The sequence below is a fragment of the Bombus vosnesenskii genome, unplaced genomic scaffold, assembly GCF_011952255.1.
Source record: "Bombus vosnesenskii isolate JDL3184/JDL3185 unplaced genomic scaffold, Bvos_JDL3184-5_v1.1 scf7180000015202, whole genome shotgun sequence".
NCBI classification, from domain to species: Eukaryota; Metazoa; Arthropoda; class Insecta; order Hymenoptera; family Apidae; genus Bombus; species Bombus vosnesenskii.
The window spans coordinates 6,279-22,831 of NW_022883884.1; the positions used below are offsets into that span (position 1 = coordinate 6,279).

At 42.3% G+C, this 16,553-nt stretch overlaps 1 protein-coding gene and 2 pseudogenes across 1 annotated transcript; 1 reads left to right on the top strand and 2 right to left on the bottom strand.

Annotated features, from left to right (window-relative positions):
* Window positions 1-823: 823 nt before the first annotated feature.
* On the bottom strand, window positions 824-8,444 carry LOC117241044 (annotated as a pseudogene).
* Window positions 8,385-9,881, top strand: LOC117241043 (retinol dehydrogenase 13-like). The gene is made up of 4 exons (XM_033507027.1): window positions 8,385-8,393; window positions 9,078-9,153; window positions 9,363-9,683; window positions 9,766-9,881. The coding sequence occupies exons 1-4, from the start codon at window positions 8,385-8,387 to the stop codon at window positions 9,879-9,881; spliced, it is 522 nt and encodes a 173-aa protein (XP_033362918.1).
* A 2,217-nt stretch (window positions 9,882-12,098) lies between these two features.
* Window positions 12,099-14,135, bottom strand: LOC117241045 (annotated as a pseudogene).
* Window positions 14,136-16,553: the final 2,418 nt, after the last annotated feature.

The window sequence follows — 16,553 nt, forward strand, 5'->3', positions numbered from 1 at the left end:
CGTCCTTATACATCTTCACCACACTTGGAGCAGTAAGTATTTTATTTCCTTCAAATCGTTTCTTCCACTGATTTTTCAAACAATTTGTTTGAAATTATTTATTTTATTTCCTTATTTATTATTTATTTATTTTTTATTTATCTATCTTAATTTTATTTTTCCAGATTCTTCTTCGCATTTGGAAGTACTTCGAGTTCGAAAGTTCTTCACGTTTGGAAGCGCTTCGCGATTGAAAGCGTCCTTATACATCTTCACCACACTTGGAGCAGTAAGTATTTTATTTCCTTCAAATCGTTTCTTCCACTGATTTTTCAAACAATTTGTTTGAAATTATTTATTTTATTTCCTTATTTATTATTTATTTATTTTTCATTTACCTATCTTAATTTTATTTTTCCAGATCGTGCCTTGTAACAAAACGATGGGAGAGTGCCCGCTTGGTTACAATAGCTTGCACATCAGAACACAATCTCCAGACAGTTTACCACCGAATTACGTTATGGTGAGCTTTATTTGCCCATGTGGTGAATTCATCTCGGAATTTGGTCTGCATCGCTACCTTTTATACCATCTGACGGGAAGGACGGGGCGAAGACCAGGCAACCCTCGAACACGTCCATATTTCCAGTTGCTCTCCAGCTTGCAAGCAGAAGCAATTCAGAGGTTTCCCAGGAATACGAATGAAGATGAACAAGAAGAAGAAGAAGAAGAATACTCTCCTGATCGCTAAACTAATTAGACTTGGGAACTACTTTATATGGAAACTACTACTTACTTTACTTGGGAACTGTAAATAGATGTTGTGTATAACAGGCTCATCACACATAAGTTGTATTGTACATTATAGTAAATAAACTTTATACTTCTACTTAAAAGATAGATTCTAAATTTTTCTTTATCCCTTCTATCCCTTCAATTCCAATTTATCATATAATAGGTTATAACTTCTGTCCAGTTTGTTAAAATTTCTTTAACAACTTCTGCGCTTCCTGTTTAGCATCTCGATCATCTTCGTTCTTTGCAGGATAATCAAGGGCCATTTTTAAATATTTCGTAGCTAGCTCTTTTTAATTTAATTTTAAATAGGTTTTTCCCAACATTAATAAATTTTGACTATAGAAATTGGGATCAATTTCCTCTGCAGTTTCAAAATATTTTAGAGCTTCCTCGAATGATGAAGATGGCGGTTCTCCAAATATTACAGATGCAATTTTTCTTTGATACCATGTTAAATCAGAAACTTGATAGCACCAAGTACCAAGCACGTACATAAGTGTTGGTTCTTTTGGATTTAGTTCCATTGCTCTCTGCGACATTAAACATATTCGATACAATTGCTTGACATTGTGTCAGGGAATGAAATATTTATAAGTATATATATATATATGTCGGATCATCACTGGAAATGGGGTTGTGGGCGTCAAATGAATCTTCTCGAGGATTAGCCATTGATATGGTACACACAGGCGTAGTTTATTACAATGATAGAATTATTACAGTCTTAAGAATTGATCACGGCGGTTCGGCACTCGCGACACCAGTGACGATGCTCTCGGGCTAAATAACGAATCCGCGGCCAACGGGATGACAACAGAACGTACTCACAAAGTCCAAGTCTGAGAATGATCACTGATCGCGAAAGCGTTACTCTTTGATCGATGAGATCGCGAGCGAGAATGCCTTTCCCGTCCCGATGATGCCACACAGGAAAACTATAACGGGGTGTGTCTAAGGATACGAGATCATCGGATTCGTCGAGAAAAGCCTTCGTTCAGAAAGTAAGGGAAAGTGACGTTGCTGCTAATTGGTCAATCTCCATATCGGTGGTTAGAAAAGGATGCTAGCCGCCCTCGAGGGAAAGTTGTTAGTGGGAGACGCCGCTCGTTGAAAAATATGTCTCCCCTATCTTCCCGTAGTTGGGACAAAGACCGTTTGTCCGTTTGAAGGACTTTAGTTAACTAAACCTTAAGATTTATAACGGGCCCGCGGGCTAGCCGAACATGTACTGCGGAGACGCATCGACATCTGGCAATCATCTTACTCGAAGAATAGGGTCTGCACGTGGCGAGCCACGGGACAGAAACCGTTGGAATGTTTACTGTTGCGTGTCGCCACAAATATTTCTTTTAAGGAGAGCTATAGAATTACTCCATACCTTTGTTAGGCAAAGCGTTCATCCCGTGACCGCGGCTACGTTCGGCGACTGACTGTCGCCTCGAGCCCAAGCTCATTATCACAATTCTCGAATAATTACAATCGGGTTGAATAACTACAATTGTTCAATTACAGCTATAGTAGACTCTAGGTTACAATGTTGCGGGATTATCCAAAATTCCAAAGGCTCCGGTGTTCTTTCATCTCCGACATATATATATATATATATATATATATATATATATTAATATATTATCATGAAATATACCAGCATATGTTTCTTAATATTATATGACTCTTTTATTTGTGCTTTTACTCCTTCATAAAGAGTCTTAGAATTAAGGAGAATCGATGCTCATTTGTGTGCAGCCCAATTATCCCCTTTTATCTCAAGTGCTTCAAGTATTAGATCATAAGCTCCGAAAATTAATTTCTTTCCATCCACTTCACTCACAATTTTAGACAATTTATACATTGCTCTACACAAACGCCATATAATTTCAATATCACCGCTATCCTATAAAAATATTCAATTTTATTATCTACATTTATAAGCGATATACATAATGTCATTACTTTATAATTTATTAGAAGGTCATGTATTTCCTGGTATTGTTCTTGCTCGTATAATGCATCGGCTTTTGCTATTAGAACTTCTTTTGTAGTTATGATTGCTTCGTTGTCACCTCTCTTTTTCGTAAGACCCCAAATACCCATAGCAGTGAACGACGATATGGTACATAATTTTGTTGTTAACATGTACTGACTGCTGCTCTAATAATGAAAACTAATTGAATAATTTTGTATAATATATTAAAATTTATAGATCTGTGGCGGCACGGGCCACGGAACTTTTCAACGGCTCCGGATGCAAAGCGCGACGCCGCCACAGCGCAACACCGACGTGCCCAATGTACCATCGGTATCTTCACACTCTTTCCGCCGAATTCTCGGAAGAGCATACACGTGCCAGCACTGGCGGCACATCTAATGAATGCACGCTAGTGGGGGATATCGATGGGCTACGAAGGGAAGAATCTGCGCGATCCGAAACAAAAGCAGAGTCAGTCTGTCTTGCGCCATTAAATGTGTAACTCCTCGGTACTATTTGCATAGCAACGCGTCGAATGATCTCTCGGTGTCTATCGTTATTTGTTAGTTGTTACCTATTGTCTGCTAAGTGTAATTGTTAGTTGTTAATTGTTAACTCTGATTGTTGATTAGTTCTAATTAAACTATTGTTCGTTAAAAACACCAAGAGTAGTTCCTTACGCACCCATCACCATACCACCTCAAACTGGTGACCCCGGCGTGATTTAACGTGATATTTAGTGAAAGAGGTGACCGTGATAGTGCTATCGTTTTTAACCACCGATTTTGAGTGCACCGCGACGATGGAAAGTAATACACAGGGAACCATAGCCAGCCAGGTGATCAGCATGTCTCCACTGCTACCCACGAACACGGCGGCATGGTTTGCCCTTCTGGAGAGATAATTCGAGGCAGCGCGAATTACGGAAGACACCATTAAGTACGTGACGCTGGCAAAATGTCTCAACGATCAACAGCTCCAGGACGTCGAAGACCTAATGACGAACCCTCCGGACATCGGACGCTACGAGAAATGAAAACATGCGCTCATTCGCAAATTATCCGATACGGACGCGACTCGGATAAAGAAGTTGGTGGAAAGCGAGGAGATGGGAGATAGAAAGCCATCCCAGTTTTACCAACACTTAAAAAAACTCTCCAGCCCCGCCACGCCCGATGATTTTACCCTCACGCTGTGGAGGAACCGATTACCCGCCCGCATCAGGCGTGTCCTCGCGGCAGTCGACGATTCGGACCCAGAAAGGTTATTGCGGCAGGCGGACCTGATCGCTGAAGAATTCACGGAGGATTTTCAGCGCACCGCCGGGGTAACGGCAGTAATGGACCCACCAGCGCAAAACGCTGGAGTATACGAACCAATGGCCGCCGCAATCAACGTGTTGAGCGAGCAAATATCACAGTTGCAGGCACAGATGAACGCGTTGAGCATGATTAATCATCGTCGACCACGATCACGATCACGATCACGCTCGCGTTCGCGATACCACCGACGTTCGCGCTCGCGAGATCGGCCACGGCAAGACGGTCTGTGTTTCTATCATGCAAAGTTCGGAGAACGCGCGAGGAGCTGTCGTTTCCCATGCACGTGGAAGTCGGGAAACGAGACCAGACGTCCGTAGACGCGGCAGAAGACGACGGCCTGAGTTCCCGCCGCATCTTCGTTACGGACAAGGGAACGAAGATCTCTTTCCTTGTAGACACCGGCGCCGACATCAGCGTATACCCCCGCAGTAAAATCCATAGGCACGTCAAGAAAAACGCGTACGAACTATTCGCGGCCAACTGGGGACGCGCATCGCAACGTATGGTACCACTACGATTGGCCTTAACCTGGCCCTAAGACGAGCCTTCGAGTGGAACTTCGTAATTGCTGACGTTCAAACGCCTATCATAGGCGTAGATTTTTTAAGCCATTATGGGTTGCTCGTGGACCCGCGAAACAAACAACTCCTCGACACGACAACCCAATTATCAACAAGGGGATACGCTGCCACGACGGAAGAAATATCCATCAAAACCGTAATCGGCGAATCGGTCTACCATCGACTATTGGCGGAGTTTCCGGATCTAACTCGTCCACCGGCCTTCGGACGAGAGAAAATCCGACACAGTGTGGTACACCATATTGAAACCACACCCGGGCCACCCGTCTACAGTAAACCTCGACGTCTCGCACCGGATCGTCTCAAGCAAGTCAAGGCGGATTTCGCAACAATGATCGAGCAAGGAGTGATGCGGCCATCGAAGAGTCCATGGGCATCACCCCTGCATGTCGTCCCAAAGAAGGACGGAAGTCTACGACCATGCGGCGACTATCGTGCGTTGAACGCTCGCACCATACCCGACAGGTACTCCCCACCACATATCGAAGATTCCGCGCAACATCTGTACGGTAAGCGTGTCTACTTAAAAATCGACCTTGTCCGCGCTTACCACCAAATCCCGATCGCGCCAGAAGACGTTAAGAAAACCGCGATCACGACACCTTTCGGACTTTTCGAAGCAACCAACATGATGTTTGGGCTTCGAAACGCCGCGCAAACGTGTCAAAGATTCGTTGACGAAATTACCCGTGGTCTGGACTTCGTGTTCGCTTACATAGACGATTTCTTAATCGCATCCGAAACCGAAGAACAACATCGCGAACACCTTCGGATTTTGTTTGAACGCTTAAACGAGTATGGCGTAGTCATCAACCCAGTAAAGTGCGAATTCGGTGTGAACGAAATCACATTCTTGGGACACACCGTAAACGCCGACGGGATAAAGCCGCTAGCCGAACGCGTTGACGCTATTGTAGAAGTACCGCTCCCCGGGGCCGTTAAATCACTACGCAGGTACCTCGGTATGATTAATTTCTACCGACGTTTCATACCGGGGGCCGCAAAAATTTTTCAACCCCTAAACGACCCATTAAAAGGAGGAAAAAAGGGCAACGCGCCCATCAAATGGACAGAGCAATCCGAAGCCAGCTTCCGCGAGTCGAAACGCGCCCTCGCTAACGCCACGATGTTAGCGCATCCGATACCTGGCGCACCTGTTAGCCTCGCGGTAGACGCATCCGACTATGAAATAGGAGCGGTCCTCCAGCAACGCGTCAACGACTCTTGGCAGCCGTTAGGTTTCCTTACCAAACCGTTGAACTCCGCGCAGCGAAAGTACAGCGCGTACGACCGCGAATTACTCGCTATGTACACTGCGGTAAAGCGATTTCGACACGCCATTGAAGGGAGAAATTTTATAATTTACACCGATCATAAACCCCTTACATATGCGTTCAACCAAGATCCCGATAAGTGTTCGCCGCGACAATTCCGGCAACTAGATTACATCGGACAATTCACTACCGACATAAGATATATCAAGGGGTTAGACAATAATGTTGCCGACGCTCTGTCACGCATCGAAGCGATAGGAAAGTCTGTGGACCATCGAGCTCTCGCCGCCGCGCAAGAAGCCGACAAAGAACTAAGCAACATCGTCAACTCCGGTACATCCGCGCTACGGTTAAAGAAAATACGTTTCCCCGATCACGACGTAGAAATATATTGCGACGTATCGGGTGACTTTGTACGACCGTACGTAACGAAATCCTTGCGGCGCGACGTATTTAATTCGCTCCATGGACTTTCCCAACCAGGGATACGTGCCACTCAAAACCTGGTGACGACGCGTTTCGTCTGGCCGCCCATAAACAAGCACTCCCGAAATTGGACACGACAATGTATTCCGTGTCAACAATGTAAAGTCACCAGGCACGTATCCTCACCCGTCGGAACATTCGGAGAGTTAGCGGGCCGTTTCGAACACTTACACATAGACATTATCGCGATGCCATATTCAAAAGGCTACCGCTATTGTCTAACGTGTATCGACCGTTTTTCGCGTTGGCCCGAAGCCATTCCCATCGCCGACATGGAGGCGGCAACCGTCGCTTCGGCTCTCCTTTCCACGTGGATATCTCGTTTCGGAGTGCCTTTAAAAATAACGACCGATCAAGGACGCCAGTTCGAGTCGAACCTATTTAACGAACTATGCCGGTTGCTCGGCATCAGACATTTGCGCACGACAGCCTATCACCCCGCGTCCAACGGGATGGTAGAGCGCCTGCACCGACAACTAAAAGCAGCAATCAAATGCCACGATACGAGCAACTGGGTGGATATCTTGCCGATAGATCTATTAGGCATACGAACTGCTATTAAAGAGGACCTAAACGCGACGGCAGCCGAAATGGTTTATGGCACCGGCATACGATTGCCGGCAGAATTTTTATACCGACTAAACAACAGGCCAATTCGGAATTCGCAAGTCGCCTAAAAGACCGAATAGGAAAAATCAGGCCTCATCCAATTACGCGACACGGCGAAAAGAGAACCTTCGTGTTCCGCGACCTCGAAACATCGCCTTATGTATTTCTACGTCGCGACGCCATCGGAGACCCCTTACAACCACCCTACGACGGGCCGTATCAGGTTATAGAGCGAGGAAAAAAGACCTTCACTATTAAAGTAAATAATAAAAACGTAATAGTGTCCATAGACCGATTGAAACCCGCATTTCTATTTAACGATAATATTGAACACCATAGCACGGAAAAGCGCAATGTAACAATACCGCCCGGTGCCCGAAACGAACAAAGCGAAGGGGACTCAAGAGTTCATCACACCACACGCGCGGGCAGGAGAGTTCGATTTCCTGATTGGCTTCAGGCGGGTCTCGGATAGGCGTTAGGAGCCGGCGAACGTGCACCCTTGCCTGTAACATTTATACATTTTTCATTTATATAGCGTTATCACTGGTAAGTGGGTACTGTGGCGGCACGGGCCACGGAACTTTTCAACGGCTCCGGATGCAAAGCGCGACGCCGCCAAAGCGCAACACCGACGTGCCCAATGTACCATCGATATCTTCACACTCTTTCCGCCGAATTCTCGGAAGAGCATACACGTGCCAGCACTGGCGGCACATCTAATGAATGCACGCAAATGGGGGATATCGATGGGCTACGAAGGGAAGAATCTGCGCTATCCGAAACAAAAGCAGAGTCAGTCTGTCTTGCGCCATTAAATGTGTAACTCCTCGGTACTATTTGCATAGCAACGCGTCGAATGATCTCTCGGTGTCTATCGTTATTTGTTAGTTGTTACCTATTGGCTGTTAAGTGTAATTGTTAGTTGTTAATTGTTAACTCTGATTGTTGATTAGTTCTAATTAAACTATTGTTCGTTAAAAACACCAAGAGTAGTTCCTTACGCACCTATCACCATACCACCTCAGATCATTAATATTAACATTGCACTTACAATTTGCAAGCGGTCAGATTATCAAGTTAAAGCTAATATCGACTAAAATTAGAAAATTTCTCTGGTTGCAACGAAGTTTAAAAATCTTATGCAATAATAGAAAAGTAATAAAAAATAAAATCGTGCTTAGATATAATTCCAAACCTTTGAAATGTGTGAATTGAAATCTTCTATGAATAAGCGTTCTTTGTAATACTTTTATATCTCTGATAACGAATAACGCTCTCCGTAACGACATATTAAATTATAGTATTTACAGAAAAAAAAATAAAAAATTTGTACAATATACAACGTGTTCAGATTTGATTAATTATGACAGATGTAATTCTGACAGCAAAATTAGAAAATTCCACGTCAGATGAGAATCGAATAAAGTACGCAAACATTAACAGCATTGACAGATTCGATACTGAAAACTCGATATTTTCAATTCGATTTATCGTAAAGATGTTGTGTGCGCGCGTGTGTGTGTGTCTTCATCTATTTTCTGTTACTGTCTGATACGATCAAATACGATCAATTATATAAAATATAAAGTATAGAATTTTATATTTGCGATAAATACATTACACGTTTCTGAGTATTAAATTTCGCTCTTTATTTTGAATCATCCATATCCATGACTTGACATGTATTCGAAACAGAATCCGAATTAATTATGATGAATTATGATTAATTATGATTAAAATAATATAAATTAACAATGACAATAAACTAAGAAAAATTATAATATATAGAAATGGACTATTGCATTTTAATCAATATTATCAAAATCTATTGTATATTTGTTTCATGATTGAATTGTTACAAATTCAGTTATGCCGTTTACATTGTATATTACTTGAAGGAAAAAACAAATCGTACAATGTTTTACTAAATTATTGATAATTAATGCTATTGATTATTTCTAAAAAATTGCCGTTAATTATTGGTGCAGTTTTATTTATTTAGAAAAATGTTTGCGGCTGTTTCAAAACCTTATAAAATTAATGATCATTTTTTTAGACACGCCGTGACATAGTAGTAGAAAGTAGCAATAAATATGTTTATTGTAGACCATGTGATCTAGCATCTCAAAAAAGTATTAGGGATTTTGCAGAGCAATTTAAGAAAGATATATACCATATCCTATGTTAGAGTATGAAATGAAATGAAATAACATAGCTTTGTTATATGTATAAAGTGTTCATCTATTTTTGAATACTAAATTGGGAAGAAATTCTTCCTGAACTTATTATATCTAAATCAATAGATCTATAGCATAATTTGTATTATCTGTTTCCATTGTAGAACACAAGAAAAGAAAGCTTCACATTCTTATAAATAATGCAGGAGTAATAAGATGTCCTAAGATGTATACCCAAGAAGGAATTGAATTGCAATTTGGTGTGAATCATATAGGACACTTATTACTAACAAATTTATTGTTAGACACTTTAAAAGATTCTGCACCATCAAGGATTGTAAATGTTTCAAGTAGTGCACACAAGCGTGGCAAAATTAAATTCGACGATTTGAATAATGAGAAAACCTATGAGCCTGGCGAAGCATATGCACAGAGCAAATTAGCTAATATTTTATTTACAAAGGAATTGGCAAATAAATTGAAAGGTTTTGTCATTTTAACAGAAAATAAAATTTATTTTTGAATAAATAATACAATCGATAAAGCATTATTTTTTATGTCATATAGGAACTGGTGTTACAGTGAATGCCGTCCATCCTGGTATAGTACGAACAGAAATAACGCGATATATGGGAATTTATCAAAACTTTTTAGGTAGATTGGTTGTAGATACTCTTTATTAAAACCAATAGTACATTAAAGTATGACATTCGAAGAATATTGTATAAAATTTTCACGGAGAAATATTAAAAAATACGGCAATGGCAGTAATTATTCGGACGTGTCTCGGAAAAAAGTAGAATTGCTCATAACTTGGTGCTGCATCATCTGAAATCAAAAACTCAAAGTTCATTCGTTAGGTAACAGTTTTCCCCAGGTAACGCTGGGAGGGTTTTTCGAAATTTCAATTTTTCACTTTTTTAGAACACTTTGAAGGGAAAATTAGCCGCAAATTTTTCAACAAATTTTCGCAAAATCGGCTAATGACAATAAATCATTCTTTCAAGCAGAAAGAAAACGGGAACTATTAATGCTTTTGAATTATATAGCTACCTCTTGTCCTCTCCCTGAACCTACCTAGAAGGAGTTTACCACTCGTCATCGTAACCCTCCGCCAAATACCAACAATAAGAAGCTGTCCCTTGATGATAAAATATATTCAAAGCCAACGATATTTACAATATAATCATCGGAATAGCTCAAGCGACCGACAACTATAGCGATCAAATATTTCTCTGCTGTACTTACTATATACTTAATACGACGATTGTGTAATTAATGCATAAGAAATAATAAGGCGATGGTAGATGTATCGTTCAATGTTTCAATATGTCGGAGACGAAAGGACGCCGGGGCCCCTCCGAACCTCCTAACATTGTAATCTAGAGTCTACTATAGCCGTAATGAAACAATCGCAGTTATCCAAGCAGATGGTAACTGTTCGGGATTCATGACGGTGAACTTTGGCTCGGGGCGACAGCCTGCCGCCCAACGTAGCCACGGTCAACGGGACGGGCGATCCGTCTAACAAAGGTGCGGACCGGTGTTATGACCCTCATTAAAGGGGCAAAAATAAATAAGAATCGCACTTTCCCCCAACTCTGTTGTCATTGTATATTCTCAGAAGCATTCTCGGACTTTCCGTAATTAAGAAGGTTTCGCATACCTGCTGCACAATACGTCTGTCCTTTAAACCGTGTTTCATACACCAAACAAATGAACAACTGCTTAGGCTTTACCAGCCTGTTAATAAGGTCCCCTTAAGAGTCTTAACCCAGGCAATGGTGGCAAACATGAAGCGAAATGGCGTCTATATAAGCCCGACAACTAGCTCGGAGATCACATTCCCAATTCGACTATCGAACAGAACGTTTGAAAGTTCTTGACGCTTCGAAGTTCTTGACGTTTGAAAATTCTCGACGTTCGAAAGTTCTTGGTGTTTGGAAGCGCTTCGCGATTGAAAGCGTCCTTATACATCTTCACCACACTTGGAGCAGTAAGTATTTTATTTCCTTCAAATCGTTTCTTCCACTGATTTTTCAAACAATTTGTTTGAAATTATTTATTTTATTTCCTTATTTATTATTTATTTATTTTTTATTTATATATCTTAATTTTATTTTTCCAGATTCTTCTTCGCATTTGGAAGTACTTCGAGTTCGAAAGTTCTTCACGTTTGGAAGCGCTTCGCGATTGAAAGCGTCCTTATACATCTTCACCACACTTGGAGCAGTAAGTATTTTATTTCCTTCAAATCGTTTCTTCCACTGATTTTTCAAACAATTTGTTTGAAATTATTTATTTTATTTCCTTATTTATTATTTATTTATTTTTCATTTACCTATCTTAATTTTATTTTTCCAGATCGTGCCTTGTAACAAAACGATGGGAGAGTGCCCGCTTGGTTACAATAGCTTGCACATCAGAAGACAATCTCGTGACAATTTACCACAGAATTACGTTATGGTGAGCTTTATTTGCCCATGTGGTCAATTCATCTCGGAATTTGGCCTGCATCGCTACCTTTTATACCATCTGACGGGAAGGACGGGGCGAAGACCAGGCAACCCTCGAACACGTCCATATTTCCAGTTGCTCTCCAGCTTGCAAGCAGAAGCAATTCAGAGGTTTCCCAGGAATACGAATGAAGATGAACAAGAAGAAGAAGAAGAAGAATACTCTCCTGATCGCTAAACTAATTAGACTTGGGAACTACTTTATATGGAAACTACTACTTACTTTACTTGGGAACTGTAAATAGATGTTGTGTATAACAGGCTCATCACACATAAGTTGTATTGTACATTATAGTAAATAAACTTTATACTTCTACTTAAAAGATAGATTCTAAATTTTTCTTTATCCCTTCTATCCCTTCAATTCCAATTTATCATGTAATAGTCCAGTTTGTTAAAATTTCTTTAACAACTTCTGCGCTTCCTGTTTAGCATCTCGATCATCTTCGTTCTTTGCAGGATAATCAAGGGCCATTTTTAAATATTTCGTAGCTAGCTCTTTTTAATTTAATTTTAAGTAGGTTTTTCCCAACATTAATAAATTTTGACTATAGAAATTGGGATCAATTTCCTCTGCAGTTTCAAAATATTTTAGAGCTTCCTCGAATGATGAAGATGGCGGTTCTCCAAATATTACAGATGCAATTTTTCTTTGATTCCATGTTAAATCAGAAACTTGATAGCACCAAGTACCAAGCACGTACATAAGTGTTGGTTCTTTTGGATTTAGTTCCATTGCTCTCTGCGACATTAAACATATTCGATACAATTGCTTGACATTGTGTCAGGGAATGAAATATTTATAAGTATATATATATATATATATATATGTCGGATCATCACTGGAAATGGGGTTGTGGGCGTCAAATGAATCTTCTCGAGGATTAGCCATTGATATGGTACACACAGGCGTAGTTTATTACAATGATAGAATTATTACAGTCTTAAGAATTGATCACGGCGGTTCGGCACTCGCGACACCAGTGACGATGCTCTCGGGCTAAATAACGAATCCGCGGCCAACGGGATGACAACAGAACGTACTCACAAAGTCCAAGTCTGAGAATGATCACTGATCGCGAAAGCGTTACTCTTTGATCGATGAGATCGCGAGCGAGAATGCCTTTTCCGTCCCGATGATGCCACACAGGAAAACTATAACGGGTGTCTAAGGATACGAGATCATCGGATTCGTCGAGAAAAGCCTTCGTTCAGAAAGTAAGGGAAATTGACGTTGCTGCTAATTGGTCAATCTCCATATCGGTGGTTAGAAAAGGATGCTAGCCGCCCTCGAGGGAAAGTTGTTAGTGGGAGACGCCGCTCGTTGAAAAATATGTCTCCCCTATCTTCCCGTAGTTGGGACAAAGACTGTTTGTCTGTTTGAAGGACTTTAGTTAACTAAACCTTAAGATTTATAACGGGCCCTCGGGCTAGCCGAACATGTACTGCGGAGACGCATCGACATCTGGCAATCATCTTACTCGAAGAATAGGGTCTGCACGTGGCGAGCCACGGGACAGAAACCGCAGGAATGTTTACTGTCGCGTGTCGCCACAAATATTTCTTTTAAGGAGAGCTATAGAATTACTTCATACCTTTGTTAGGCAAAGCGTTCATCCCGTGACCGCGGCTACGTTCGGCGACTGACTGTCGCCTCGAGCCCAAGCTCATTATCACAATTCTCGAATAATTACAATCGGGTTGAATAACTACAATTGTTCAATTACAGCTATAGTAGACTCTAGGTTACAATGTTGCGGGATTATCCAAAATTCCAAAGGCTCCGGTGTTCTTTCATCTCCGACATATATATATATATATATATATATTAATATATTATCATGAAATATACCAGCATATGTTTCTTAATATTATATGACTCTTTTATTTGTGCTTTTACTCCTTCATAAAGAGTCTTAGAATTAAGGAGAATCGATGCTCATTTGTGTGCAGCCCAATTATCCTCTTTTATCTCAAGTGCTTCAAGTATTAAATCATAAGCTTCGAAAATTAATTTCTTTCCATCCACTTCACTCACAATTTTAGACACTTTATACATTGCTCTACACAAACGCCATATAATTTCAATATCACCGCTATCCTATAAAAATATTCAATTTTATTATCTACATTTATAAGTGATATACATAATGTCATTACTTTATAATTTATTAGAAGGTCATGTATTTCCTGGTATTGTTCTTGCTCGTATAATGCATGGGTTTTTGCTATTAGAACTTCTTTTGTAGTTATGATTGCTTCGTTGTCACCTCTCTTTTTTGTAAGACCCCAAATACCCATAGCAGTGAACGACGATATGGTACATAATTTTGTTGTTAACATGTACTGATTGCTGCTCTAATAATGAAAACTAATTGAATAATTTTGTATAATATATTAAAATTTATAGATCTGTGGCGGCACGGGCCACGGAACTTTTCAACGGCTCCGGATGCAAAGCGCGACGCCCCCAAAGCGCAACACCGACGTGCCCAATGTACCATCGGTATCTTCACACTCTTTCCGCCGAATTCTCGGAACAGCATACACGTGCCAGCACTGGCGGCACATCTAATGAATGCACGCTAGTGGGGGATATCGATGGGCTACGAAGGGAAGAATCTGCGCGATCCGAAACAAAAGCAGAGTCAGTCTGTCTTGCGCCATTAAATGTGTAACTCCTCGGTACTATTTGCATAGCAGCGCGTCGAATGATCTCTCGGTGTCTATCGTTATTTGTTAGTTGTTACCTATTGTCTGTTAAGTGTAATTGTTAGTTGTTAATTGTTAACTCTGATTGTTGATTAGTTCTAATTAAACTATTGTTCGTTAAAAACACCAAGAGTAGTTCCTTACGCACCCATCACCATACCACCTCAACCTGGTGACCCCGACGTGATTTAACGTGATATTTAGTGAAAGAGGTGACCGTGATAGTGCTATCGTTTTTAACCACCGATTTTGAGTGCACCGCGACGATGGAAAGTAATACACAGGGAACCATATCCAGCCAGGTGATCAGCATGTCTCCACTGCTACCCACGAACACGGCGGCATGGTTTGCCCTTCTGGAGAGATAATTCGAGGCAGCGCGAATTACGGAAGACACCATTAAGTACGTGACGCTGGCAAAATGTCTCAACGATCAACAGCTCCAGGACGTCGAAGACCTAATGACGAACCCTCCGGACATCGGACGCTACGAGAAATGAAAACATGCGCTCATTCGCAAATTATCCGATACGGACGCGACTCGGATAAAGAAGTTGGTGGAAAGCGAGGAGATGGGAGATAGAAAGCCATCCCAGTTTTACCAACACTTAAAAAAACTCTCCAGCCCCGCCACGCCCGATGATTTTACCCTCACGCTGTGGAGGAACCGATTACCCGCCCGCATCAGGCGTGCCCTCGCGGCAGTCGACGATTCGGACCCAGAAAGGTTATTGCGGCAGGCGGACCTGATCGCTGAAGAATTCACGGAGGATTTTCAGCGCACCGCCCGGGTAACGGCAGTAATGGACCCACCAGCGCAAAACCCTGGAGTATACGAACCAATGGCCGCCGCAATCAACGTGTTGAGCGAGCAAATATCACAGTTGCAGGCACAGATGAACGCGTTGAGCATGATTAATCATCGTCGACCACGATCACGATCACGATCACGCTCGCGTTCGCGATACCACCGACGTTCGCGCTCGCGAGATCGGCCACGGCAAGACGGTCTGTGTTTCTATCATGCAAAGTTCGGAGAACGCGCGAGGAGCTGTCGTTTCCAATGCACGTGGAAGTCGGGAAACAAGACCAGCCGTCCGTAGACGCGGCAGAAGACGACGGCCTGAGTTCCCGCCGCATCTTCGTTACGGACAAGGGAACGAAGATCTCTTTCCTTGTAGACACCGGCGCCGACATCAGCGTATACCCCCGCAGTAAAATCCATAGGCACGTCAAGAAAAGCGCGTACGAACTATTCGCGGCCAACTGGGGACGCGCATCGCAACGTATGGTACCACTACGATTGGCCTTAACCTGTCCCTAAGACGAGCCTTCGAGTGGAACTTCGTAATTGCTGACGTTCAAACGCCTATCATAGGCGTAGATTTTTTAAGCCATTATGGGTTGCTCGTGGACCCGCGAAACAAACAACTCCTCGACACGACAACCCAATTATCAACAAGGGGATACGCTGCCACGACGGAAGAAATATCCATCAAAACCGTAATCGGCGAATCGGTCTACCATCGACTATTGGCGGAGTTTCCGGATCTAACTCGTCCACCGGCCATCGGACGAGAGAAAATCCGACACAGTGTGGTACACCATATTGAAACCACACCCGGGCCACCCGTCTACAGTAAACCTCGACGTCTCGCACCGGATCGTCTCAAGCAAGTCAAGGCGGATTTCGCAACAATGATCGAGCAAGGAGTGATGCGGCCATCGAGGAGTCCATGGGCATCACCCCTGCATGTCGTCCCAAAGAAGGACGGAAGTCTACGACCATGCGGCGACCATCGTGCGTTGAACGCTCGCACCATACCCGACAGGTACTCCCCACCACATATCGAAGATTCCGCGCAACATCTGTACGGTAAGCGTGTCTACTTAAAAATCGACCTTGTCCGCGCTTACCACCAACTCCCGATCGCGCCAGAAGACGTTAAGAAAACCGCGATCACGACACCTTTCGGACTTTTCGAAGCAACCAACATGATGTTTGGGCTTCGAAACGCCGCGCGAACGTGTCAAAGATTCGTTGACGAAATTACCCGTGGTCTGGACTTCGTGTTCGCTTACATAGACGATTTCTTAATCGCATCCGAAACCGAAGAACAACATCGC

Coding starts and splice junctions, on each gene's coding strand:
- LOC117241043 (XM_033507027.1), top strand. Junction 9,154..9,362: donor TGATCTAGCATCTCAAAAAA/GTATTAGGGATT, acceptor TTTCCATTGTAG/AACACAAGAAAAGAAAGCTT. Junction 9,684..9,765: donor ATTGGCAAATAAATTGAAAG/GTTTTGTCATTT, acceptor TATGTCATATAG/GAACTGGTGTTACAGTGAAT.